Source organism: Pelodiscus sinensis, chromosome 25 (assembly GCF_049634645.1).
Source record: "Pelodiscus sinensis isolate JC-2024 chromosome 25, ASM4963464v1, whole genome shotgun sequence".
In the NCBI taxonomy this organism is placed as follows: Eukaryota; Metazoa; Chordata; order Testudines; family Trionychidae; genus Pelodiscus; species Pelodiscus sinensis.
Window position 1 is genome coordinate 474,130 of NC_134735.1, and position 27,770 is coordinate 501,899.

Below are 27,770 nucleotides of genomic sequence, written 5' to 3' on the forward strand. Positions count from 1 at the left end.
AGCGCCTTAAAACGTGTGCTGGGGAAAGTCCTAGAAGTAACAAGGGCAATTGCCACCCTGCTGAGGAATCCACCTGTGCGTGTAACCGTCTGGAAGGGCCCTGCCGGTGTAGGCCCAGGAAAGACGCTCACAGGCAGCGTGAATGCAGGAAGAGATGGCCAGCCTGGGGTATCGCTCCACCTCCAGCTTCTGTGGGACTGGCACACGGGAGTTTTCAGTGCAACTGAGGCCACGTTGGTGGGGCGAACGCGAGTTTGCTTCTTGGCAGCAGGGAAAGGCCCCCGGGGCCGTTCTTTAGCTCTTGCAGCGCAGCGCGGCCACCCCAAAGCTGGGCTAACCCCAACGTGCCTGGGGCTGGGGCTGCCAGGTGTCCGGCATCGACCCCGTCAGTCCGCTATTCCTCCGGTCCGGCACAAACATTCAGCAAGTCCCGGACCCCGGAAATGTCCGGTCAAATCCCGGGCTGTCCGGCTCACTACGGAGCCAGCCTGGCAACCACAGTGCTTCCGCAGGGGAGTCCGGCCGGAGCAGGGAGGCAAGATGGCGGGTGGTCACATGGCAGCCCGTTAGGGCCCAAAAGCCTCTCCACGTGGCTCTTGTTCTTAAAGGGGCCACAGTGGATTCTCAGGGTCCTTTTTTTTTCATATTTTTTCTGAAACCATCTAGCAACCCTACCTGAGGCAGCAGCCCCCTCCCCGGCCTGAGCAGCCCTGCATCTGTCTACTGGGGCCACAAGGGGCTGGCTCGCCCGCCTCTGGGACAGCGCAGCCTGTGAGGAGGAGGCCCAGCGGGATGAAGGCTGCAGCAATCACCGGGGCTTTCTTCCCCAGCCACCCCGCCCTGAGCCTGCCTGGCTCAGTGGGTTCAAACAGGTGTTGCCGAAGCTCCCAGCCCTGCTGCTGGCTCTGCCATGTACAGCTCTGCATGCCTGGTGGCAGAGCCGAGAACAGCCAGCCCGGGCTGGGTAGGCGTGGGGGGAGAAGAGCAAACTGGCTTTTCAATAGGGGGCAGAGAGGAAGAGCAGCAGCAGTAGCTTTTGGCAGGCTAGTGAGGGGAAGGGAAAGCCAAGAAGCAGGCCGGGCCATAGGGCAAAGCGAGCAAGGCGATTGCCTTGGGCCCTCGCCTTCAGGGCCCCGCGCTGCGCACCGGGCTGGGCCGCTCACGAGGGCCGTGCACTTTGCAGGGCGTCACGGCGAATTCCCCAGCCCAGAGCTGGCCGCACACACGAGCCGCATTAGCCGGGCCTGGCCAGCTGCCCGCGAAGCTCGGGGGATCAGACCAGCCCGTGGGCCCGCGCCCGTCCAGCAGGGGAATTAGTTCAAGTCCCAGCAGCTGCTGGGAAGCGGCACAGCCGGCCGGTGGCACGTCCCGCCTACGGCTCTGATCCGGCCCCTCCACCTGTGGGAAGCTTCCCAGGCTGCTGCTCCCTTCGCTAGGCTGCAGAGCAGGCCCTGCCCTGCCGTTCCCTTTCTCTGGGGCTACTGACCCCTCTTGCCCGTCTCCAGGCCCCTGCAAGCGTCACCTCGCTGAGAAAGAAAACGCCACTGGAGCTGGGGCCCCGCACTGCTGAGAACCCACCATCCACCGGCGGGGCCCGGGGCCCTGCTCTCAGCTGCCTGCCTTGGGCCCCGCAAACCCGGCCGGGCTCCGGGCCCCGCTCCCCACATCCTGCCTTGGGCCCCGCAAACCCGGCCGGGCTCCGGGCCCCGCTCCCCGCATCCTGCCTTGGGCCCCGCAAACCCGGCCAGGCTCCGGGCCCCGCTCCCCGCATCCTGCCTTGGGCCCCGCAAACCCGGCCGGGCTCAGGGCCCCGCTCCCCGCATCCTGCCTTGGGCCCCGCAAACCCGGCCGGGCTCAGGGCCCCGCTCCCCGCATCCTGCCTTGGGCCCCGCAAACCCGGCCGGGCTCAGGGCCCCGCTCCCCACGTCCTGCCTTGGGCCCCGCAAACCCGGCCAGGCTCCGGGCCCCGCTCCCCGCATCCTGCCTTGGGCCCCACAAACCCGGCCAGGCTCCGGGCCCCGCTCCCCGCATCCTGCCTTGGGCCCCACAAACCCGGCCAGGCTCCGGGCCCCGCTCCCCACGTCCTGCCTTGGGCCCCGCAAACCCGGCCAGGCTCCGGGCCCCACTCCCCACGTCCTGCCTTGGGCCCCGCAAACCCGGCCAGGCTCCGGGCCCGCTCCCCACGTCCTGCCTTGGGCCCCGCAAACCCGGCCAGGCTCCGGGCCCCGCTCCCCGCATCCTGCCTTGGGCCCCGCAAACCCGGCCGGGCTCAGGGCCCGCTCCCCGCATCCTGCCTTGGGCCCCGCAAACCCGGCCGGGCTCCGGGCCCCGCTCCCCGCATCCTGCCTTGGGCCCCACAAACCCGGCCAGGCTCCGGGCCCCGCTCCCCGCAAACCCGGCCAGGCTCCGGGCCCCGCTCCCCGCAAACCCGGCCAGGCTCCGGGCCCCGCTCCCCATGCCCTGCCTTGGGCCCCGCAAACCCTGCCAGGCTCCGGGCCCCGCTCCCCACGTCCTGCCTTGGGCCCCGCAAACCCTGCCAGGCTCCGGGCCCCGCTCCCCGCATCCTGCCTTGGGCCCCGCAAACCCGGCCAGGCTCAGGGCCCCGCTCCCCACGTCCTGCCTTGGGCCCCACAAACCCGGCCAGGCCTGCCAGGACACAGGCTGGCTGCTCACCTCTGCTCTGCGCTCGCTGCTGCAGCTGTTCTTGACAAGATGGAGCCAGAATCTCTGGGGCTCAGATCCGAACCCAGCTGCTCCTGATTTCAGCCAGGTGCTTTGGTGCATTTCTCTCACTCCAGGGAACGAAGCAAAGGGGGGTGAGCAAAGAAAACTTCCCTTGTTCCCTCACGCCTGGCTAGAGAGGGGAGCCAAGAGCCAGGAAATTTGGGGGGGAGAAGGGCTGCAACCCCCAGCCCGTCCTAAATGGCAGCCATGATGTTAGCTCCACCCCACGCACAACAGCTTGGCTCTGGGACAAATCATGCAGTCTTTCCTCAGGCAAAGTGCCCTTGAATTCAGCGCCACGTGTGGCAGAGCTGGCTGTGGGAAGCTCTGCGATTTGCCCTGTCCCCTGGAAATGGGAGCATCCTGGGGTTTGTGCTGCTGCTGGGCGCCCGTTCCCAGGTGCTCAGAGCATCAGGCTGCAGCGCCACACGAAGGCAAGTGGAACGTAACCTTTGACCTCCCTCTGGGCTGGTAAAACATCAGACTCCCCCAGGGCCTGGACTCGTCCATCTCCCCACATTCCCCCAGGGCTTTGCTTACTGCACAGAATCTCCCATTTCCCCAGTGACTTTCCCGCCAGACCGGTTCCAAATTACAGGCTGAGGCTGCTCAGCCCCGTTCCAAAGGAATCACTCGGGCTGGGTGCTTTGGACACTGTGTCCCGCGGGGCGGGTGTAATTGCAGGTTCACATTCTAGCTGCAGGATGCCTCCTATCTTCCCTCTCCAGGAATCCCCCTCTCCCGCCATGACCCCAGCTGTGGTAGGGGGGCTGAGCAGGGGTGGACTAGGGTTTTGTGGGGCCCGGGGCCAGCACAAGCAGTGGCCCCTCCCCACCCCTTCTGCCTGCTATCCCCCACCCCCACTCTGCTTCTGCCAGGGAAATGGGGTCAGGGAGGAGGGTCGTGCCAGGGGGCAGGGGAGGAGCTTGCTGGAGCTCTGAGCCTGGAGCCCCTCTCTCATTGGCGCCAAGTCCGTTCCACCCATGGCCCTGCCCCCATTCTGCACTTTCCCCTGCGGTCTGCCCATCCTGAGACCGCGTATCCTTCCCGGGCCATGGCAGAAGAAGTAATTTCTGGGTGTCCCAGATCTGCCACTGCCCCCCAGCCCATGGCAGCGTAAGGTTCGGGGCCAGCCTCCCCAGCCTGTTGCGTGCTACCCTCGATTGGCACTCAGCCCTTGCTCAGGAAAACCCAGCCCCTGGCTCCAGCGAACAAAGGATGCGAGTCGCAACGGAGCTCACGCCCAGGACTTGGCCAGGGCCCCTGCTCGACTCCCTCGACAGCCAAAGGGGGAGTTTCCTTGCCCTGCTGGCACTGCCCAGGGCCTGCCACTTTCATTTGATGGCCTGTGTCTGAGCCATACATTCACTTGCCGGAGGAGCCACAGCTGTGCTACAAAGCAAACATTCCAGTCCGGGGAGCGGTCTGGGGCACTCGATGGCAGCGCGAGTCGCTGATACTTTTACGGACAGGCCGCTTGCTCATTGGCCATCGCTGCTCAGCTCAAGATAGAATGACTGGCATCTGAGATAAGAAACTGCTGTGATGGGAACCAGACCCACCACCTCCCCTCACCCAGCCCCGGACCGGTTCCCCCTGCCTCAGAGAGCAGCCCTGCCTCTGCGCCTGACTCCTGTTTGCTGAAGCCTGTCACGCTTTGGGCAGTGCACTTTGCACAGCAAGCATTAGCCACCGGAGCAACTCCTGAATGTTACTGATCCCTGACGTCTCTCTCCTGGGGCTGTGCCCAGGCCAGACTCAATAGCTGGGGCGTCTCCTCCCTTCTCCCTGGCAACATGGCTCTGCCTAGTCCTCACCACCAGGAAGCTGGCACCAGAACAGCGAGAAAGAGATGTTTAGCAGTAGCAGCCGGCGCCAAAGAAAGGGGCAAATTCAGAGGAGTGGCCTGGGAGTAGGCATAATGGATCTCATACCAGGTGCACACACCATTAGGCACCCGTGTACTTCCTGATGGCTCTTTGTACTGCCCATCACCACTAAGACCAGGTTAACTTGCACAGACAGCTGCGCTTGGAGAATGTGGAGGAGTCAGAACATCTGGATACCCCCTTCCCAAGGCACAGCCGAAAAAGGCCTTCACTGGCACCGCGCATGACGACCTGAGACGCAGTCTGTCTGAGGGGCAGCGTTCTCCCTGTGCCAGCTGGGAACGCAGGGTATAGAGATGCCCCTGTAACATTGGAGCCTGAGTTGTGGTGGTGCCTCAGCTGCCTGACTTGTGTTCATCATGCATCTCCAGCACATGAGAGTCACTGCAGGGCAGGGGGCACAGCCGGACCCCACAGCTCTTTGCCTCCTCCTGCCCTTCAATGGCTGCTTGCACGGCCAGTACAGAACGTTTCCTACCATTGCCAGTCGCTCAGGGAAGCCAATAAAGGGCCAGAGAATGGGATGCCGCACTTGAACATTGACAGAGTCTCGGCTCTCACTCCACCCCGGTAGATGGTAGCATGGGAGCCTCTAGCTGGCTCCACATTCCCCATTGCGTCACGCCCGAGCCTCCTTCACAAACCTTCCTTACAAGTCTTAGGACTAGAAATATTTGTACAGTGCGAGGCCACAAGGCTGCACATGGAGAATCACAGAGCACTAGACCGGAAGGGACCTCGAGAGCCCATCGAGTCCAGTCCCCTGCCCTCCCGGCAGGACCAGCACCTGTAGAATGTTACCTGTAGCTGCCTTGGGGAGTGACTAACACCTGGGTTAGGAGGCCATGGTACCGTACCAGAGACTCACGTAATCCATGCGAATACATAACCTTGTGCTTGAATCTAGAGCAAAAGATCCCAACCCACTGTATAAATACACAGGCCAGTGTTTGAAGACTGACTCAGATCTTATCTCAGGCTAACTCTTATGACTCCCATTGGAGTTTAGCATGAACAAGGAAAGTGCAAAAATTGCAGGGCCAGTAGGAACTAGCCCTAAAACGCACAGAACCTGCTGCCCATGGTGTGCGGGGAAGCAGCTAGCCCACCTGCCCAGTGTACTGCCTCTCAGTGGGGAGAGAAAGACATTTCAGTTATGGAACCAGGGCAAATCCCTAAAGACTCCAAAAAGAGTGAAGGGCCCTTGGAGCCCCACTCAACGCAGGCAGGATCATAGCACCTGCTAAAGGCACGGATGAAGGTTCACTGCCTGGGACATGCACACAGGGATGAGTTAGCTCTGTGCTGATTTGAGCCAGAGGTTGCAGAGTGTTTGCATCTGAGGCTCAGAGTATTAACCCTGCCTCCGCAGCAGTGTGTGTGATGGGAGAGGCCTTGGCTGGCTGTGAAAACAGATGTTCCATTCAGTCGCTACAGGGATGAAAAATTAACTCGGGGGTAGCAATATCAGTCCCACCAGCACCAGCTGTTAAATATGTTCCTGCAGGCCATTGCCCCGCACTGCGAAAAGGAACCCCAGGAGGAAAAAACCTCTGACGGAGAAAATAATGCGGCCATGATAAAGAGCTTGGGTTGGCCTGGGCGTGAACGAATCCAATGAGCTTTTTTCAAATAAATGAATAAATACATAAATAAATATTCACCTCACAGCATCAACAGAAACACCCACAGGAAGCCAGTGAAATGGCAGCTATTCCCTTCACTGCAATTTCGTGTCATCTCTTTATTTAGTTGCTCTTAGTCAGCCCTCATTTCTGACAGCTGGAAAAGGAGGCCTTAGGCGTTCCTCCTACAAAGACAGGGCAGGAGCAGGAGGTGTCAGGTAATCAGTGGATGTTCCAGAGCATCTTGGCCAAAAGCCAAAGAAAAAGGGTGCACTTTGAACTAGCCCTTGTGTTCCCCGTGACAATGCAAACGGACTCTCCTGTCCATCAGCTTGGATTCAGAACCGCCGCAGATTCCACCTGACAGGAGACCCACAAACAAATGAAGAGACTTCAGGTCCAGCCTCCAGTTTCCACCCTTTAAACAAAATCTGCCACTCAAGTTTAAAATGCCGTCAACATCTGGGCAACGGGCGGGCACGAGAGTCTCTGGGTGCAAGATTTGTTTCTAGAGGTGACTCCGAGGAAGTTCTGATCCAGATGAAGTCTAGAGCAGAGATTCTGGGCTGAGGCTCTCTCTCTAGTTTTAAAATAGGCCAACTCATCACTGTGACAGTGCCCAAGAAGTGACGAGCTAGGTATTATTAAAGTGCAAAGAGCAGCTTTCCTGGGAGCAGTGCCGTTACTAAACGCGCCCAGGCTCATGAAACACACAGCCAGACTAACACTCGTACGCCTGTGGCTTGGTACCTCAGCCAGCCACCCGGTTTAGTTCAGGGAGCATGCCTGCCCCGTAGGGCACTGCTTAATGGGAGCAAGGTTGGCAGCATCTGGCCCACAGAGATGCTGTATTAACACATCAGCGTGTTTTCATCCTGTCCATGCTCCCACTGCAGCTTTAACTCCAAGTCTCTGAACAAGAGAGTGAAAAGCTTGTCACTGTCCTGGTCGGGGCCAGAGGCCTGGGGTGCAAAGGGGTTTTGTTCTAGGCAGGCTGGCTCCCTTGCTGCCAGCAGCACGTCTGTCGCTTGAAAGTCCAGAGGCTGCCATCCAGGCAGGGACAGCGCGTCTGGTAACGTCAGCTGGCCTGTGCTGTGGTCCCCGGGGCGGCTGTCCCAGGTGCAGACGGATTTCAGCAAGGGGGAGGATGAGGACGGAGTCCTGCCCTCGGAGACAGAGTTTGTGTCTGCTGTCACGGAGCAGTGCAATGGCAGCAGGCCTGCCATCTGTCCTTGGTAGTTTCCTCCGTCTGGCTGCAGAGACAAGGACTGGAGCTGGGGCTGCTTGGCTTCCCCATAGTCTGTCTGGAGCATCAGCGGCAGTGCTTGCTCCAGGGAGAACACAGATCCTCTCACCTCAGGATCGTGGCCTTCCCATAATTCTCTCGCAGCCAGGCTAGGCCTCTGCGCCTTGTAGTTCTCCTCACAGAACCTCTCTTCTGCAGGCTGGGTTTTGAGTTGGCCGCTCACGACGTCCTGCAGCGTCGGGTCTGGCTGAGAACTGATGCACATTGAGCTTTCGACGCACACTCCGTACGTCAAGGCCAGAGGCTTGTTCTTCAGTGCGCAGGGTGGATTTTCCTGGGTTCTCTGGGGCGTGTACACTGAAGGAAAACCATCCGCTCGGCTGCCTGGCTGAACGACGGGCAGAAACACCTGCTGCTGATAGCCAGTTTTTGACAAAGGGATTATAGGTGGCGGCATATCCGGGACGAACGGAACAGGTTTGGCTAAATCCTGCATGGGGCTTATGCCATGCTCCACGGTTAGCATGAGGGGCTGGAAGGCTGAAATCCCTCGCAAGTCCTGGCATGGGAGACAGACAAAGGTTAGCCGGTACCAAGGAAGCTGTGAATTTTCAATGGTTGTTTATATTACTGCAGAACCCCTTTGGGAAAGTGTGCACCAGCGCTTGTGCTCTGATTCACTGAGCAACCCATCTGGGACCCCGGGTCTTCCCGTGTTCCTTCAAAGAAGGAAACACCCCCCATCAGGCACCAGACCAGTGATGCAACCCTGTGTCCAAGGGAACAAACTCCTTGTCCCCCGGTGCACGGACTGCCCTTTGCTTAGCCCACCGAGCCAGAGACATGGGAACTGGGAGCTTCCGCACCCCTGGGGTCCTGGCCTAGCACCCGGGCTCCTGGCTGCAAGGGCTCAGCTGGGGTGGGGGTGGACAGAGGTGAGGGGGCTCAGCGCTCCATGCTAGTGAGCAACAGTCCCCACACTGTGACTAGCCCCTGAGGTGGAGGGATGGGCGTGTACGGCCCGGTTCACAGTAGCGACTGTGGATGCCTCTGCTTTTGGGTGCCAACCGGATGCGCCTTAACGGGGCTGATTTTCAGCAAGTGCTGAGCGTTCTGCATCTAAAGAGCAATTCCCTCCAGGCTGTTGCTCCCAAGAAGGGGGGCCCAGAATCATTAGTCACCGTGGAAAATTATTCTGTGCAGCCTAAATCCAAGTGTTGCTTTTGGGCTTCCCAGCTTTGAAACCTGCCAGCAGATGCCCTGAGAGCCAGCCCCCCTCCGAGGGAGTAAACCAGCTTCCTGAACCTGTCAAAGAGTCTTCCGACCTGCCATCACTTGTGCCCACTCTGAAACTTGCCATCAGGGCTGGCAGGGGCAGATGACCGTTTTGCGGGGCCCCGGTCAGCATAATTCCGTGGGGCCCCCCCTTTGCCCTGGCTGGGAAGTGGGGGTGGGTGGAGGCTTGGTGCTGGGCCCCTGGAAGGGGCAAGGCCGGGGCAACCAGCCCCCCCCCCATCCCTGAGCACTGCTCACAATGGGCCGCGTGAGGCCCTGGGGGCTGTTTAAAAGGCCCAGAGCCCGGAGCCCTTTTAATTGTCTGAGCCTCAGGGCATCGGCCTTCTGCGCCCTGCCCGTCGGCGGCCCTGCTCCCCATGAAGATCTTTCCTGAGCTATACAACTATCAGCCACAGCCAGTCACACTAGGTTTCTACCTTGGGCTGGCTACGTCTTGCAACAGGAACAGTGGCCGCGAGGGGTGTGTGTTGTGCAGGGAGGCTAAGAAGGGAGAGACCAGCATGACACATCGAGAACACATGCACTCGCTGAGTCGAACAGGGGAGAGGCAGACCGGCCTCTCTCCGGATCAAGACGAAAGGGGTAAAACAACAGGGGTGATGTCACAGGGGTGTAGCCCGCCAAGTAAGGAGAGGAGGTGGATGAGGCATTTCTAGGACAACAGAACTATCCAAAACACAAGATCTGGGCAAAACTACCCTGACATCTGTTGGAAAAGTAATATGGCAAAACACAACATTTCTCAGAAGTTCTTGGACTGTAACGGGGAAAACATTTTGTTTGGGGAAAAAGAAGGAAGTAACCAGGAGGTCAGCTATGCTAGACTTGATTTGAACCAACAGGGAGAATTGGTTGAGAATCTGACCATCGTGAAAGGAGAGATTTCACGACTAAGGAGAGGAACGAGAGCAGCAAAACAAGGACAACGGACTCCAAAGCAAACTGCAAACAATATCTCAAGGGAAAAGGGAGTTCAGGAGAGCTGGCAGTTTCTCAAGGAGACCAAGTGAGAGACAGAACTACCGGCTATCCTGACGAAAAGGGGAAAATGGGAAGAATAGTAAAAGGCCAATAGGACTCCTGTAGGAGAGCTTTAATGGCTTGAACATCAAAAAGGAATCCTATTCCCCACAACAAAGAAAAGACAAACTTTCTAAACTGCTCCACAGCACAGGCTACAATAGCAACTACCTCAACCCACTGGATAATATTGTTAACCTCTCCAGCTACAAACTCAACCCAGCAGAAGGGTCTGTCTTATCTCGGCGGCTTTCTTTCTGCCCCACCTCCCCCACTAACTGGATTCAATTTTGTGGTGACCTTGAGGCTTTTATTCACTGCCTCCGCCTACGAGAATATTTCCAAACCACCAATGAACATCAGTCTGACCAACCAGATCCCCCCTATCAACACCAAAGGAAAAACAATTCTATATGGACCCCCCCCCCCCCGATGGTCAGAATTACAGGCAGTCCCTGGGTTACGTACAAACGTACAAGATAGGGACTGTAGGTTTGTTCTTAAGTTGAATCTGTATGTAAGTCGGAACTGGCGTCCAGATTCAGCCGCTGTTGAAACTGACCAGCAGCTGACTTCAGGAAGCCCGAGGCAGAGCTGCTCAGTTTCAACAGTGGCTGAATCTGGACGCCTGGGACAGAGCAGCTGGGGCGCTGCCAGGTAGGTCCCTGCAGCGCCGCACCTCCGCGCTGCAGGGACCAACCCGGCAGCATCCCAGCTGCTCTACCCCAGGTGTTCCCAAGTCAGCCGTTGCTGAAACTGATCAGCAGCTGATTCCAGGAAGCGGCTGAATCTGGACGCCAGGGAGACGCGGAGCGGCTTTTCTCGCCTCAGAGGACGCGGGCGGCAGGACCGAGAAAAAAGCCTGGTCTGCTGGGGAGGGGGGGGCGCACTAGCTTCCTCCGTCCCCCAGCAGACCAGGGAGACGCGGGCGGCGGGACCACCGAGACGCGCTGCGGTCCTGCCGCCCGCATCCTCCGCAGCTTTGCTCCGCGGCGAGAAAAGCCCCGTTCGTATGTAGGGATCCGACGTAAGTCGGATCCACGTAACTCGGGGACTGCCTGTACAATCTGGATTTCTATATACAGTGCTTCCGCAACAATGCACAGACTGACATTATTCACAAACAACAAGCGACACACAATCTCAGCCATGCTGAAAACTATGCCATCCAGAGTCTCAAAAACAACCCGGACATTATAATCAAACCAACTGACAAAGGGGGTGCTGTGATCATTATGAATATGTCCGACTATGACCAGGAGGCAACTAGACAACTCTCCAACACTACATTTTACAAACCTCTCTCCTCTGATCCCACTTCAGAATACCAAAAGAAACTACACTGTTTCCTTAAAAAACTCCCTGTCTCTACTCGGGACCAAATTCACACAGAGACACCTTCTGAACCCCGACCAGGATTGTTCTATCTGCTCCCTAAAATCCATAAACCTGGACACCCAGGTATCGGCACGCTCACTACTGAATTATCCAGCTATGTAGACTCTCTTCTCAAACCCTATGCAACCAACACTCCCAGCTATCTCCGAGATACTACTGACTTCCTGAGAAAACTACAAAAGATCGATAACGCCATCCTTGCTACCATGGATGTAGAAGCTCTATACACCAACAGCCCACATGAAGATGGATTACAAGCAATTAGAAACGCTATCCCAGAGGACACCACTGCCAATCTGGTAGCAGACCTATGTAACTTTGTTCTCACCCACAATTATTTCCAATTTGGGGACAACTTATACCTCCAGATCAGCAGCACAGCCATGGGTACCTGCATGGCCCCACAGTACGCTCACATCTTTATGGCTGACTTAGAACAACATTTCCTCAGATCCTGTCCCCTTTTACACCCCTTCTCTACTTACGCTACATCGATGACATCTTTATGATCTGGACCCATGGCCAAGAAACACTGGATGCATTCCACAGAGACTTTAACAATCTACACTCCACCATCAATCTCAGCCTGGACCATTCTACACGAGAGATCCATTTCCTGGACACCACAGTACAAATCACCAATGGTAAATTAGACACCACTCTCTACAGAAAACCCACTGATTCCTACAGTTACCTACATGCCTCCAGCTCCCATCCAGAACACACCATACGATCCATCATCTATAGCCAAGCCCTTAGATACAACCGCATCAGCTCTAATCCCACTGACAGAGACCAGAAACTTCAGGATCTCTACCAAGCATTTATAAACCTCAACTACCCACCCAGAGAAATAAAAAAACAGATTGAAAGAGCCAGACGAATACCCAGAAACCATCTACTTCAAGACAGACCCAAGAAAACCAATAATAGAACACCACTTGTCATCACCTACAGCCCCCAACTTAAACCCGTCTAACGCATTATCAATAAACTACAACCTATACTGGAACAGAATACTACCCTCTGAGAGGCTCTGGGAGACAGACCCATAGTCTCCTATAGACAACCACCTAACCTCAAGATGATTCTTACCTACAACTTTAGGACATACCACACTAATACCAACCTTGGAACTTTCCCTTGCAACAAACCCTGGTGCCAACTTTGTCCACATATTTACTCTGCTGACACCATTATTGGATCTAACCATGCCAGTTACAAGATCAAGAACACACATTCCTGTTCATCCAGAAATATAATTTATGCCACCATGTGCCTAAAGTGTCCGTCTGCCATGTACATTGGACAAACTTCTCAGACACTTCGCCAAAGAATCAATGCCCACAAAACAGGCATCAGATTCTCTCACAGAGAGAAAGCTCTTGCTTGCCATTTCAGCCAGACTGACCATTCTCTCAATTACCTTAAAACATGCATATTGCTTCAGAGCGATTTTAACTCCAGACTTCAAAGAGAAGCTTCAGAATTGTCATTCATGCTTAAATTTGACATGTATGGGTCTCAACAAAGATGCTAATTATCTCACCCGTTACAAAGATAGCTTCCCCAATTATCACCCCTAATGTCATTACCTCACAGACACTATCCTCCCCCTTACCCCTCCTCTGTTCTTAAACCTGATTCGTCATTTTTATATGTGTTCACTTTTTTTTGATTGTATCACTTTGGTATATATGGTCGTGCCAATTTTCTTCCACGTATTGATCTGAGGAAGTGGGTCTGGCCCACGAAAGCTCATCACCTAATAAACCATCTTGTTAGTCTTTAAACATAAGAACGGCTGTACTGGGTCAGACCAAAGGTCCATCTAGCCCAGTAGCCTGTCTGCCGACAGTGGCCAGCACCAGGTGCCCCAGAGAGGGTGGATCGAAGACAATGATCAAGCCATTTGTCTCCTGCCATCCCTCTCCAGCCTCTGACAAACAGAGGCCAAGGACACCATTTTATCCCCTGGCTAATAGCCTTTTATGGACCTAACCTCCATGAAATTATCTAGCTTCTCTTTAAACTCTATTATAGTCCTAGCCTTCACCGCCTCCTCTGGCGAGTTCCACAGGTTGACTACACGCTGTGTGAAAAGGAACTTTCTTTTATTAGTTTTAAACCTGCTCCCCATTAATTTCATTTGGTGTCCTCTAGTTCTTCTGTTTAGGGAACTAATAAATAACTTTTATTTATCTGCCCTCTCCACACCACTCATGATTTTATAGACCTCTATCATATCCCCCCTCCGTCTCCTCTTTTCTAAACTGAAAAGTCCCAGTCGCTTTAACCTCTCCTCATATGGGGCCCGTTCCAAACCCCTCATCATTTTAGTTGCCCTTTTCTGAACCCTTTCCAAGGCCAAAAGTGCTACATAGTCCTGTCTTTTGTTTCAGCCAGACCAGACTAACACGGCTGCATCTCTATCACTATGGAAACAGGTAGGACTCACTAAGGAGGAATGACGAAAGAACAGCACAAGCATGAGGGACAGAATCAGAACAGCTACAACACAAAATGAGTTCTAGCGCGATCTAGCAATAGGGAGAGGTTCTTGAAGTCGGTTAGGCACAAGAGAAAGAGGAAGGAAAGCACAGATCCTCAGGTTAGCAGGAAAGGAGAGCTAATCAATGACATTGAAAAGGCTGAGGTGATTAATGCCCAGGGCTTGACAAACTATAGAATCTACTCGCCCGTGGTGAGTAGATTTCAGCCGCGTGCCCCGTTCACTGGCAGCGTGCGCGTGCACAATGCGGGTCTTGCGCATGCGCAGTGTGGGGCTGGCGAGCGGGTTTTGCCGCCATTTGTCAAGCCCTGTTAATGCCTGTTTTGCTTCGTGCTTTACTCTAACGTTAGTGGGGCCCAGATGCTCAACACAATTAACACCAATAAGGAAAAAGGAACACAAGCCAAACTAGGTAAAGAACAGGTTAAATATATTTAGATAGGGAAGATGTATTCAAGTCAATACAGTCTAATAAAATCCATCCTTGGGTACTTAGGAACATATTGAAGCAAGGAATCTTATAACTGCTAGCAGTGATCTCTGCAACTCCTGGAGGGGGATGAGGTCCCCGAGGGATGGAGAAGGGGCAAACACAGCACCTCTCTTTAAAAAGGGGAACAAAGAGGATCAGGAGAATTATAGACCAGTAAGCCTAACGTCAGTGTCTGGAAAGATACTGGAACAAAGATCAGTCAATCAATGTGTAAGCCCCTAAGTCAGGGGTGGGGAATCTTTTTTGGGTTGGGGGCCACTGAGCCACAGAAAAAAAAAAATCAGTCAGGAATCACAAGTGAGCAGCCAAAAAGACCCCTCCAAAAAACAAACCCTGACTGACGTGGCCCCTGACTGAGAAGGAAAAAGGCCCTCCCCCCATTCCCCTTGCACATCAGAGCCTAGGGGCCTGGACTAGTAGGCTCCGTCTACACTGCAAGTTTTTGCGGCAGAAAATGTGCTAATGAGGGACTCGTTAGCATGAGTTGCGATGTCATTAGCATATTTTCTGCTGATTCTTTTTGTGCAAGGGGCTTTTGTGCAAAAAGACGCAGTGTAGCCGCTTCCGTTTTGCACAAAACCCCCCTTTGGCCGGAGAGTCATAAGAATCTTGCACAAAAGCGGCTACACTGCTTCTTTTTGTGCAAAAACCCCTCGCGTGAAAAGAATCGGCAGAAAATATTCTAATGACATCGTGACTCATGCTAACGAGTCCCTCGTTAGCATATTTTCTGCCGCAAAAACTTGCAGTGTAGACAAAGCCGTAGAGTTTGTGTGTTCCAGCCCCACAGAGAGATGGCGAGAGGAGGGGCTGGAGCATCAGCACAGGTTCCCCAATGCTGGGCGGAGGGGAGGCGAGGCAGACCTGAGTTTCAGGGGCTGGATCCAGGCAACCTGGGGGCTGCATCTGAACCCCGGGCCTTAGGTTCCCCACCCCTGCCCCTTATCTGCCCCAAAGATAAGGAATAGCCAGTGTGCATTTCGTAAGAGCAAACCATGCCAAACAGATCTAGTTTCCTTCTGCGTAAGGGTTACTGGCCTAGCAGGTGGGGGAAGCAGTAGATATGATTTACCCTGATTTTAGAAAGGCTTTTGACATACTCCACATGACAGTCTCATAAGCAAACGAGGGAGCGGTGGACTAGAGGAAATTACTGTACAGTAGAAGCACAGCGAGTTGGAAGATGGGACTCGAAGTAGTTATCAGTGATGCACTGTCAAACCGGGACAGCGGGAAGTGTCAGTCCTGAGTCCGGTACCATTCAATGTTTTCATTAATAACTTGGATAACAGAGCGCGAAGTAGCACACTGAGCACAGGCGCTGACTTCCCCTCTAGCTGGGGGGCTCTTGACCCTTCCCTCCCTTTCCCCAAACCCTGCCCTGCTCCATTCCAGCCCTTCCCCCAAGCCCTTCCTCCACTCCATCCCTGACCCCCCACCTCTTCCCTGCCTCCTCCCCCAGCAAAGGTTACTGCCCGGCTGGGATTAGACAAGGAGCAGGGAGGGGAGCTCCAGGTCTACCTGGTCCTGCCTCGCGCACTGGGGTTGGACTTGCCGTCTCTAGGCCTCTGCACGCCTCTGACCCGACGGAGAACCCGTTTCCGAGGGCACTTACCAAAGCCTTGGGCCAGGCGGCACGCGGCGTGGTGTACTTATAGCTCACGTACCCGGCTGTCACAAGCAGCAGCCCCACAGCACACGTGACTCCGCCCAGGCAGTAGAGGAGCCAGCTGTTGTCTGTTCCGTGGGGGAAAACAGGCAGTTGAGTCCCACCGAGTCCCTGGGCCTTCTAATCCAGCCTCCTGCTTCACGGTGCCATGGAGCACAACAGCTGTTCTCTACCAGGCTCCCTGCTGCTGCTTGACCCCACCGCTCATTCCTGCCCGCTGCTAGGGGCCCCAGACCTGTGGACCTCCCAGTGCAATGGCCAGCGCTGTACACCCCGCCTGGGGAAGAGGGGAGCAGAGGCACAACATGCTGCTGGTCTGTGCTCCCTGCAGCGGTCGGTCGCTCTCAGGCCTGTCCACAGAATGGCCCCATCTCTTCCCAGACTGCCACGTGGACACAGCCCCTCCCCAGGGCAGCAGGGAGGCCAAGCTCCCCTAACGGGCAGTGGTCCTGCCCGTGCTCTGCACCAAGGCTCCCCCCAAGCCAGCAGTGTAGAGCTGGGCTGGGGCCCAGGGGCTCCTTTGGGCCAGTGGGGCTTGGGGAAGTCGAGCCAGCTGGCATGGCTGGGGCAGGCTTGCTAGGGCTCCTCTGGCCACGTGGGGTTAAGGGTGCTCAGGGCTCTGGTGGGTGGGGAGTGGGATCTTAAGGAGAAGGGGCAGAGCCCTGAAGGGGAGGGCCTCACACGCTGCCTGCGCCCCTCCCATGTCCAGGGACAAGGGCCTCTCCTGGAGCCATGCAGCTGTAGCAGCCTCACCCGGTAACGTTCTCACTTGGAAGACGCACGGCTTGCTTCTTTTCTCTAAGTGCTTGAGATACAGAGTCCCGTTATATTCAGTGTCCGGGGTCAGGTTGGAAACTTCAAATTCTTTGTTGTGCTCGTTGCTTTCCCACTGCTCAAAGCAAAGCAAAGCAAAGCAGGGGTGTGTATTTTACAGAGGTTAAATTATTGAGTCACTTCAACTCCAATTTAAAAAAACTCAACAAAACCACCTGCATTTCCAAATGAAATCCTCACCTGACTCTTACTACTAACCACCAGGATTAGCAAAACATCTGATTTGCTGCCACAATTAGGTTGTTTGTTTTTTGTAGTTCACTTCCCTGGGACAATGAAAAATAGTAGAGCTGGTCGGATTGTTTTCAGTGCAACAGATTTCCATCCCAAAAAGGAAATTTCCCCACAAAAATCACATTGATTTTGATTAAATTTTGTTTAGGAAAAAAAAAAACTGAGGAAAAACTTTCAAAAAAGAGTCAAAAGAGCCTATTTTAAGAGTTTTTGAACAAAGAGTTTTGAGTTTTCATTTTTCAAAACGTCTCATTTTGAAATTTACATATAAAAAGAGCTAAAATTGAATCTATTGACCCCAAATGAAAGTTTTATAAATGATCTTGAAACCGTGGGGATTTTCAGTCCCTATTCAGGAGAGAAAAAAATTCAAAATCTTGATTTTTTTTTTTTCATGGAACAGACCGAAAAATCAATTTTCCAACCAGCCCTGCCAGACAGTTCATGTTCCCACTTGAGTCTGATCAGTTTCTAGTCAGTTGAGGAATTGGTGGTCTCTGAAAATCAAAGATGCTGAAAATTTCATTGTTCTTCAGAAATTCCATTCCGCATTAACTCACGTCACTCCTGCATGTTACTCAGACAAACAAGCCAACAGCCAGTGGATCCGTGGGAGCGCGTTACCTCTCGGTGTGACCTTTGGCTGAAGAGCACCATGTGGTAACTGATGGCTCCAATCCGGCTGTAGATGTCCTCCACAGTGAGCAGTCTGCCATCCTCATCTCTCACAGGCGTGTAGAGGGGCTGGATGGAAAACCTGACGGACGTGACTTTAGGAAAGCACTTCACCTCCAGCTTTCCAATCGTAGCTAGAAGACAGAGTGGATGGCAGTTGATAAATGACCAGAGCACATGTTTAGTGACTATCATTAGTGCTTCCCATCTTGTCCTGTGCCCCTCAGCCCAGAGTTATTAAACATTTATGGCATCAGTCATTCCTTATCGCAAGATGGGAAGGAGTTACTGTGACTGATGAATTCTTAAATCAACTGAAGGGCAAGCAGCAAAAGAAATCAGACAAGGTTACAGGTGGAGGCAAAGCATTGATCAGCTGTGAGCTGAAAGGTCCCACCTGCAGCTTGTCAATCAAATCGCTTCAAAAAAATCAAACCCTAGAGAATGGCGGCAGGATACAGTATAATCCCACCTTGATATGCTCTCCAAAGAAAGATGAATTTCTAGTAGTTGCAGATGCTACATGGGACTTTCGTAGCGTGTTTCATGCAAGGATCTCAAAGGGGTTTGGAAACACTGAGGCCTAGTCTACACCTAAAAGCTAGGAGGACCTAGCTACCTCACTCAGGCTGTGTCTAGACTACACCTCTCTGTCGACAAAGAGATTTAGATTAGGCACGTCAAAATTGCTAATGAAGCAGGGATTTAAATATCCTGCACTTCATTAGCATAAATATGGCCGCCACTTTTTTTCTAAATGGAGCTTTTTCAAAAAAAACGGCAGTCTAGATGGGGATCTTTCACAAAATAAACCTTTTTTCGAAAGATCTTGTATTCCTCAAGAAATGAGATTTACAGGATCTTTCAAAAGAGGGTTGTATTTTTGAAAGATCAATGTCTAGACTGCTAGGGGTTTTTTTCGAAAAAGCTCCATTTCGAAAAAAAGTGGTGGCCATGTTTATGCTAATGAAGCACGGGATATTTAAATCCCTGCTTCATTAGCAATTTTTACGTGCCTAATCTACATCTCTCTGTTGACAGAGAGGTGTAGTCTAGACACAGCCCGAGTGAAGTAAAAAATTCACATCACTGAGACACATAGTTAAGCTGACCTAAACCTGGTATAGGCACACCCAAGTTGATGGAAGCACTACTGGGGAATCTGAAGTTTAGCTATACCCTAAGTCTCACAATGCCCCTGGGAAGTAGGCATGGTGAATATTAGCTCCATTTCCCAGAGAGGGACAAGTGAGGCAGAGACAGGCTAAGGGACTTGCCCAAGTCCACACTATCAATATGTGGCAGAGAAGACATGGCGGACAGGTTATGTTAAGTACCCATCAGGCTGGCAGCTTGTCCTAAATATCCACTGCTCCATATCTCACAGCTGCTGTGACTTGGTCCCTGGCTGCTCACAGGCACCCATCACATCCCAGTTAGCGTCCAGCTGGGTCCTGAGCTCACATCCCTAGAGCTCACCAGCACCCTGATCTGGGCATCTGGCTTTCCAGGAGAGTCAGGACTCAGGAGCCTCCTCCACCTCCAACCCACGCTGGACACAAACACCAGCCAGCCCCTTTCTGTCTGACATCGGTCTCCTTTGGGCCCACAAGCCCCTTCCCACACGGGCTTTGTCCTGCAACGCTGAAGCCAGCTGACATGTTGCAATGGACATCAGCATGAACAGAGCTCAGGAGCCAGGGGTGCAGTGTGAACAGCCGTGGCCCTTACTGTCTTCTCGGGGGTCGAATCTCTCTGAGGGGACCCAGTCGGAAGAGCAGCAGTTCCAGGCGACGGCCCTCACTCTGGCGTAGTAGCGGTCGGTGAAGCTCTGCGTCTCCCGCGTGAGGTTACAGAAGGGCTGCGTGATGTTCTGGCACTCCCTTTTCTCCTGCCAGTGTTTGTCGCCGTACCTGAGAGAAGACAACAACCGCGCTCAGTCTGCCCTAGAGAATCACTGTGGAACCCTAGGACCCTAGAACTGGAAGGTGCCTCAAGAGGTCGTTGAGTCCAGTCCCCTGCCCTCATGGCAGGACCCAGCACCAAATTCTAGCTCATCCCTGCCTGGTGTCTGTCCAACCTGCTCTTAAACATCTCCAGAGATGGAGATCCCACAACCGCCCTAGGCAACTGATTCCAGTGTGTAACCACCCGGACAGCCAGGTAGGAAGTTTTTCCCAATCACAGAACACTAGAACCAGAAGGGACCTTGAGAAGTCATCAAGTCCAGTCCCCTGCCCTCCCGGCAGGACCAAGCACCGTCTATATTATCCCTGACAGATGTTCTTCTGCTCTACTCTGCGCTGGTCAGGCCTCAGTTGGAGGATTGTGGCCAGTTCTGGGCGCCACATTTCAAGAAAGATGTGGAGAAATTGGAGAAGGTTCAGAGAAGAGCAACACAAATGATTAAAGATCTAGAGAACATGAGCTGTGGGGGAAGACTGAAGGAATTGGGCTTTAGTTTGGAAAAGAGAAGACTGAGAGGGGACATGACAGCAGTTACAGGGAGGAGGGGGGGAAATTGTCCTCCTTGGTCTCTGATGATAGGACAAGAAGCAATGGGCTTGAACTCCAACCTAAACCTCCCTTGCCACAGTTTAAGCCCATTGCTTCTCCACCCTGCCCCCGCCTAAATATTGGAGAGCTGCACTAGCAAAGTACGAACATCCATGTCACTATTTTCTGCTTCTCGCAGGCTGGATCTCAGAGCATTTTACACACGAGTGAATTAAGTCTCTGAATGCTTTTGTGCAGTGTCATTTCACACACACACACACACACATACTTTCCCCTTCTGTAAACTGAGGCACAAACACAGGAAGTGACTTAGCAGACAATCCTGGTCTTACAGCTCCCACACTCAAAATGGTCTCTAACCTTCTCCAAAGGGAGCAATATGCAGATGTGAGACATACAATTACTGGGAGGTTTTAAGATGCTTTTCGTTCAGACACAGATAAGAATTTCTTCAGAGGGCAGGTAACTTTTTGGTTTGCCTCTTTAAGAGAAAGGGGCCTGATAACAGGAACCAAAGTATCAGCCTCACAAAGGAGACGGTAAGAACACCCAGCTCATACTCCCTTGCTCTTGGCAAAGGCCTTGGACAGATGGAAGGTACCATTGGCAGAGCCCAGTGTCTCTCCTTTATTTAGATGCCGAATGAGGCTGAGCCCCTCTCCCCCCGGCCCCCCCAGCTGCCAGGCACTGAACTCTGGGAACCCACCCTTGTTAGGCTCCTAGATATGGATTTCGCTGCTTGCCTGTAAAGCCCTCACATGGAACGTTTTGCCCCTGGCTGCGCCAGGAAACCCCACTTCTGCTCTGAGCTGTGGCAGGTTTGTGTGGAGCACGCGCCCTCCCTGCCTTTTCGGGAATGCATGGCTGTCTCTGCAGGCAGGCAGCCGGGACCTCCCATGGAGCCTTCCATTCCACAGCCAGCCTCACTGTCTGTGGGCATCCTGCCTCGGGACCCACACGAGCAGCAGAGCCAGCTCCTGCCAATGGCAGTTTTTATCTCCGCTGGAAGAGGCTCTTGGCTTAGATTGTTTCTCCTTCTTCCAGTGAACTGCAAAGAGAAGCCGGGCCTGGGCCCCCGGCGCTGCTGGGCCTGGCGCTGCTGGGCCCGGCGGTGCGGGGCCCCCGGCGCTGCTGGGCCCGGCAGTGCGGGGCCCCCGGCGCCAGGGAGTGAAACCTCTCCTTGAGCCCCTGGCACCTCTTTCATTTCAAATTAAGCCCCGGGGCTCTTCTCCAGCACAAATCACGCACAGCCGGAAGCTCCCTGTAGCTTGGCTACACAACAGAGCCCAGGAGTTTGGGATCCACCTTTGCCAGGCGCCCTTGTGGCTCTTCCTGCAGCCTCCGTCTCGGGAGGCAGGCCAGGGTGTGAGCCGTGGCGGAGCAGCTGTAGGGCGCAGAGCCTGGAAGTTGTGTGTCTGCACATGGGTGGTGACGTGAAACACAGGAACTCAGCACAACAGGCATTCCGGCCCCGCCCTGCCCCACAGCCGGGAGGTTGTTTGTGGTGTGGCCTACGCGGAAGGCAGCTATATCAGGGGCTGACACATGGCCCCACACTTTGCATTTGCTCAAAGCAGGGCTTCCGACCAGCGAGGGTGTCTGGCCAATGCCCTCCCTAGGAAAGCCAGTCACATCTCCCATGCCCTCCCCAGCATGATGCAGCATGATGTAATTAACACACATCTGGAAGCCTAATGCATGATGAGCCAATGACGTAGCCTGTCTGGGTCTTGATCAGAGGAAGTGCCGCTGACTGGTAAATGCATGGGGGGAGGAGCTGAGAACTAGGGTGCCCGAGTTCGCTTCCCTGCTCTGCCTCATGAGCTGCTCCGTTTGCCAGCTGGGAACCGGGCCAAAGCCCAGGCAAGCGACGGAGACTCCCACGGAGTTCAGTGATCAAGCCATGGGGGCCAAGGCTCTACAGAAGATTTGTTCAATGGAGGGAGGCTAGGTCCCCCTGGACATGATGCTGCAGCGACCATCCCACTGTGGCTCAGGGAAAGAGCAGGGTTGCAGAACTGGGTCAGCACTGATCCCACTTGGGACCTGAACTCTGGGCTAGGCTTGCCAGATGCTTTCACCAAAAATGCCGAACATGGAAAAAAAGAAAAAAAAAAAGAAAAAAAAAAAAAGGTCACTGCACCTTTAAGAATCCCACGCTCCTTGCTTCCCCACGCCAGACAAGGCAGAGGAAGATTGTCCCCGCCAGCCTTTCGTCCAAGAGAAACAGAAAATACCGGACATGTACAATTTTCTGTTATTTTTTACTGTACTGTGGCCATAAAAACAGACGCGCGAGTGGGTGTGAGTGGGACGCGCGAATGGGACATGAGAGTGGGTGTGAGTGGGACACGCGAGTGGGACGCACGAGTGGGTGTGAGTGGGACGTGGGACACGCAAGTGGGTGCGAGTGGGACACGCGAGTGGGACATGGGAGTGGGTGTGAGTGGGACACGCGAGTGGGTGTGAGTGGGACGCGCGAGTGGGACGCACGAGTGGGTGTGAGTGGGACGCACGAGTGGGTGTGAGTGGGACACGCGAGTGGGACGCACGAGTGGGTGTGAGTGGGACGTGGGACACGCAAGTGGGTGCGAGTGGGACGCGCAAGTGGGACATGGGAGTGGGTGTGAGTGGGACGCGCGAGTGGGTGTGAGTGGGACGCGCGAGTGGGACGCGGGGGTGGGTGTGAGTGGGACGCGCGAGTGGGTGTGAGTGGGACGCGCGAGTGGGACGCGCGAGTGGGACGCGCGAGTGGGACGCGCGAGTGGCCGCCTTCATCCCAGGGGCTGTGAGATTGTCGGAACCAAGAGGGTCTCCCGGGACGGGGGCTTTGCTCCCTGCACTTGCATAGCTGGAACCCGTGGAGGTGCCGACTGACCTGTAGCAGCGCTGGGACCGCACTCCCTCCCAGCCAGTGCTGTGCAATCAGCTCCCCCTGGCTCTCCGTGCATGGCACGTTAGTAACACCGTCAGGAAAAAATCCTACGTGGGCAGAAGCCAGCGGATCTGGCAGCCTGAGCATGGGCAACGGTGACAAAACGTCTGGCGGGCCCCACACAGAACCTCCATGGCCTGCAGCCGCAGGTGGCCCGTGTCTGCCTTAGACCCAGTTCCAAGCCGAGCCCTTTCCCCAGCCTCCGGCAGCCCAGCCTGGTTCTCTGTGAAACCCACCAGCCCAGAGCCACGTCCAGCAGGGGCTGGGAGACGGCAGGGCCACGTACCGTTTGTACTGGACGTCGTACACTGTGCCCGGGGGAGCCTCTGCCCCCATTTCCCACTGGAAGATGTTCTCAAAGTTGACTGAAGAAAATGCTGCATGTTTCAGAAGCGGCGACCTCTCTGCGAGCAAACACCCTAGAGGAACGGGGGAGTGAGCATGAAAAGGCACCTTCCACGTCATCACCACGGGGTTCCCCGCCTCCACACAACACTCGCTGGCTGTGGGGTGCTAGCGATCCCATGGCGGGGGGAGCAAGGCTTGGGACGGTCCCCGGGAGAGGCTGTGGCCCTGGCGTTTGGATCTGGAGCGAACTTTGGCCGGGGCAGGGGCCAATACTGCGGGGGACAGCCTGCCATGCTGCAGCAGAGCAGTTACAAGGCCTGAGCTGGACCCACCAAGCATTCAGCAAGAATGGTGGGGAGTAACCGCGGCAACCAGGCCTCTAGGCCATCTTTGTAGTCCTGGAGACCTCAGGACGTCCAGGCCTCTGGCTGGCTCCCTGAAGGCTGCTCCAAAGGGGATTTGGGCAATCCCATATCAGCCGGATATGAAGGCCCCTAGATGCTATTGCAACCAATATAATAGGTGCCGCTCTACTGGCTTGATACCACCTGATTGGGGGGGTCCTGCACAGGCTAAAATGAACCTGCCTTTAGGACAGCTGTTCGCTGGCAGGAGTGCACAAAGCTGCTCCCACAGGCTGGAGGGTCTCAATAGAAGAGCGGCCAGACGGGGTCAGACCAAAGGCCTGTCTAGCCCAGTGTCCTGTCTGCCGACTGGCCAGTGCCAGACGCCCCATCCCAGCTGTCATGGCTGGCAAAGGCTCGCTCCCATGGGGCTGCTGAGTGCATGTGTGCTGCTGCAGGCTCTCTGGAGCTTAGTGTATGAGCCTCTACCGCAGGGGTGGGGAACCTCAGGCCTGGGGCTGGATGCAGCCCCTCGGCTTGCCTGGATCCAGCCCCCAAGACTCAGCCCCCCCCCGGCACTGGGGAGCCCGTGCTGGTGCTGCCCCCCGGGGGCTGGCATGAGGGGAGTGTGGGGAGGGTCTCTCTCCTTCCCAGTCGGGGCCACAGTGAGGGGTCAGTGCTCCCCCCCCCCATCGACTGCATGAACTAAAAGCCAGGAGGCTCGGCTGAGGTAGACTCATTCTTTGCCCTGTCAGTGGTCTGGGCGCCACGAGGCGGGTCACGCCGCAGCCAGCAGGTGCGCGGGTTACACGTCCGTGAGCAGAGCACGGATCCCCAGAGACAGCGCCCTGCGGCTCCCCCGTAGCTGCCCACCAGGGCTTGTGCAGCAGCCGGACGGGTCCAACGAGCTGCTGGTCGGTGGCTGGGTGCAGTGCCTGGAGGGGACGCTGGAGCCCTTCGCAGGGTTTCGTTTCCAGCGGGTACATGTCAGGGACAATTCACCCCCCCGGCCCTGCCCCCCGGCCCTGTGCTGTGCTACCCCTACCAGCCCCCAGCCGAGCCTGCGCCAGCGAGTGCAATGACCTCTCGCGCTGCCAGGCTCGGCGGGCTGGGTTCAGGGCGACTGCTCCGAGCAGCGCCTGGAGGCGGACTCCGGCCTGGGCGTGTCAGGGGGAAGCCAGGAAACGGCTTGATGGCGCAGCAGGACACCGAGGTGAGCCCCGGACCCGGGCTCCGTCCTGCTCCCTTCAGAGCATTTACTCTAAGGCTTTCCGAGACTTAGCCCTGTGCCTGCTGGTCCGGAGGGCAGCCGAGGGGCCTGTGGGGTGCGTAAGAGGCCGCGTTTACGCCGCATGCCCCTGCTGTCCCCCGGGGCTGGGCCCCCACATTTCCAGCAGTCGCTAGGGGCAGCCAAAGTGACGAGGAACCGGACTGACAGCGGGTGATGAGGAAGCGGGGGCGGCCAGACTCTGCGCTGACAGATGGCCCCGTTCGGCCCCATGTTAGCACGAGCGGTTCGGGGCAGGGCTGCCTCTGGCTCTGTCTGCGGAGGGGCCCCACGTCCCTGGCAACATGCACCGTGGTAGCACAGCCCGGGGGGAGGGCAAGACGTGGGGAAAGGCTTCCCTAGGTTCATGGAACCAGGCCCAAGGGCTGACCCTGCGCCCACCCAGCCAGCCACCGACTCCTCCAGCCTAGGACAGGTGCTGCCTCGCCATCCCCCCTGCCCCACTGTCCCAGAGCGCCGGGATGTGGCTCTGAGTCTGACTCTGCTCACGGGGCAATGGAGGAGATGGCCGGCTCCGTGCTACCTCTGCCAGCCCCCCCAAGCCCACTTGCTCAGGTGCAGCCTGGGAGAGGCTCTGCAGGGCTTGGGGGAGCAGGGGAGAGAAGGGGCAGGAGCCCGGCCATGCTCCATGGCACCAGAGAGCCTGATGGATTCCTGCACGGACACTGGAGCGACTTGACCCAGCTGGGAGCAGCCGGAGGCACCTGTGTCCCCCTCTGTGGAGAGTCCTTACCAGGGGACCCAGAGCCCTGGGAGAAAGGGGCTTTTCATGTGGACAGCTCCATCTGCCACAGATTCAGGATCCGTGGAGCTGAGAGGCCTGAACCTCTCCACACCCGTCCCCCAGCCCTGCCTGTCTGCTGCTGAAGGGGTGACATGACCCTCAGTCGCTAAGCTCAGCTCTGCCTGGAGTATTTGCGGACAGCGACCGTCCTCAGCTCTAGGGCTCCCTCCCCAAGCAATGATCCAACCCCTAGGGTCCCTCTACCTCCCACTCCCGCCCGTTTTCCCTCCCCCCATTCCCACAACCTGCTAGCTGCTAGAAGGCCTGCTTCAAAGCCCATGGAGGCCAATGGGAGCCTATGGCAAGCGCTAGTCCTCTCCTGACCCTCTGTACAGCACCGTGCTCTCCTACAGCGCTAGACCAACCACCAGCACTGGAGCAACATCGGCAGAAGCGAACTCTCTAGAGCTCGTTCCAGGCTCGTAACAGCCACCTGCCCAGCCCCTGCTCCAGTAACCCCCCCCCCCCCCCGAAGACCCCAGTCAAAGGAACGGAAAGCCCGTACTTACCCAGCAGGGAACAGGCAGCCCAAAAAATCAGAGGCCCCTTCATGAAGAACTCTGTGAGCTGGGAGGCGGAGATGGGGTTTTCTGAAGTCCAGGTGAGTCACCTCTGCAGGGAATGCGTTTCCTGCCTTTGGGAGTGTGAGCACCACTCCTCCAGATCCGGAGTGGAGCTACCGGCCTGTCTTCGCTCCCATCAGCGCAGATGAAGTGGCGTGTGCAAGGGGAACTGGAGTCCATGCACACTTGGCACCGTTCAAAGGTGCACAAGGAGTGAAAAGTTCCCTGCTTTCTGAACTGGCGCCAGGACCTGTTTTCTGATAAGGAACTGCCTGCCTGAAAACCCTGGCTGGTATTTCCCTTCCTCCGGCCGGCTTTTCTGGTTGGGTGGCTTTGTCTCTGCTGCTTTAAAAGGCAGAACTAGTGTTGGTGCATGTGCCTGGTTATGTAAACTCTCAAAACAATGCACCTAATTACACTGAAAACACCTGGGGCTGCTTCCTTGACTCCAAAGACACTCACATGGGCAACTTTAAGCCTGTTGCATTTGCTGTGCATTAGAGTCGACGGGCTGATGTGTAGCACCATCCTCTATGGGGTGGAATCTGAATTGGCCACCTGTGTGTCAAAGCCTTTATATCATTCATTATGGAGATTTTCCTGTAGCTCAAGCAGTAGAGGCCCAGAGTTTTGGAACAGGAGGAGCTGAGCTGTATCCCCTGCTACAGCTGTGAAGTTTCAAGGGGATGGTTTGAGAACATGATTTTGGTAACTAATTGACCATTCATTATCAGTGGGAAATAGGTCAATGGAGGGATGATAGGAGTTACTATAGAGAACTTTCTGGGTGTCTGGCTGGTGAGTCTTGCCCACATGCTCAGGGTTTAGCTGATCGCCATATTTGGGGTCGGGAAGGAATTTTCCTCCAGGGTAGATTGGCAGAGGCCCTGGAGGTTTTTCGCCTTCCTCTGTAGCATGGGACACAGATCACAGCTGGAGGATTCTCTGCATCTTGGGGCCTTCAAAGTATTTGAAGGCTTCAATATCTGAGACATAGGTGAGAGGATTATTCTAGGAGGGGTGGGTGAGATTCTGTGGCCTGCACTGTGCAGGGGGTCAGACTAGATGATCATAATGGTCCCTTCTGACCTTAAAGTCTATGAGTCTGAGTCTAAGTGACCAGGATAGCTAGCCCACAAACAACCATCCTACTGTTGCTATGGCTGCCTGCAGCAGAATGTTCCCCCAGTCCCCAAAAATCAGGAGTTTGGTCCCTCAAAGAATCATGAGATTTAAGCTCTGTTCAGGGCTCTTGTTCTTTGCCTTCAGAACGTTGAGCCTTTAGGGCAGTGGTCCCCAACCTTTTGGGGCTGCCGGGCACCCGGGGGTGGGGCCTTTCACGCACCCGGTGCTGGCACCACCCATGCACTGCACTC

The 27,770-nt window shown here is 55.4% G+C and overlaps 1 protein-coding gene across 1 annotated transcript; it reads right to left on the reverse strand.

Moving 5' to 3' along the window:
• Positions 1-6,342: 6,342 nt before the first annotated feature.
• IL22RA1 (interleukin 22 receptor subunit alpha 1) lies at positions 6,343-27,622 on the reverse strand. The gene is made up of 7 exons (XM_075908739.1): positions 26,341-27,622; positions 23,354-23,486; positions 19,347-19,528; positions 17,565-17,749; positions 16,626-16,761; positions 15,819-15,940; positions 6,343-8,043 (listed from the first exon to the last, which is right to left on the reverse strand). Exons 1-7 carry the CDS (start codon positions 26,381-26,383, stop codon positions 7,090-7,092), a joined length of 1,755 nt encoding a protein of 584 aa, XP_075764854.1. The 5' UTR covers positions 26,384-27,622; the 3' UTR covers positions 6,343-7,089.
• Between the last annotated feature and the right edge of the window lie 148 nt (positions 27,623-27,770).

Excerpts from the sequence above, each read along its gene's own strand:
- IL22RA1 (XM_075908739.1), bottom strand. The coding sequence starts at position 26,383 with ATGAAGGGGCCTCTGATTTTTTGGGCTGCCTGTTCCCTGCTGG. Across the intron at positions 15,941-16,625 it reads CCAAGTGAGAACGTTACCGG|ACAACAGCTGGCTCCTCTAC; the intron begins GTGAGGCTGCTA and ends CCCACGGAACAG. Across the intron at positions 8,044-15,818 it reads CCGCCTGGCCCAAGGCTTTG|GACTTGCGAGGGATTTCAGC; the intron begins GTAAGTGCCCTC and ends CTCCCATGCCAG.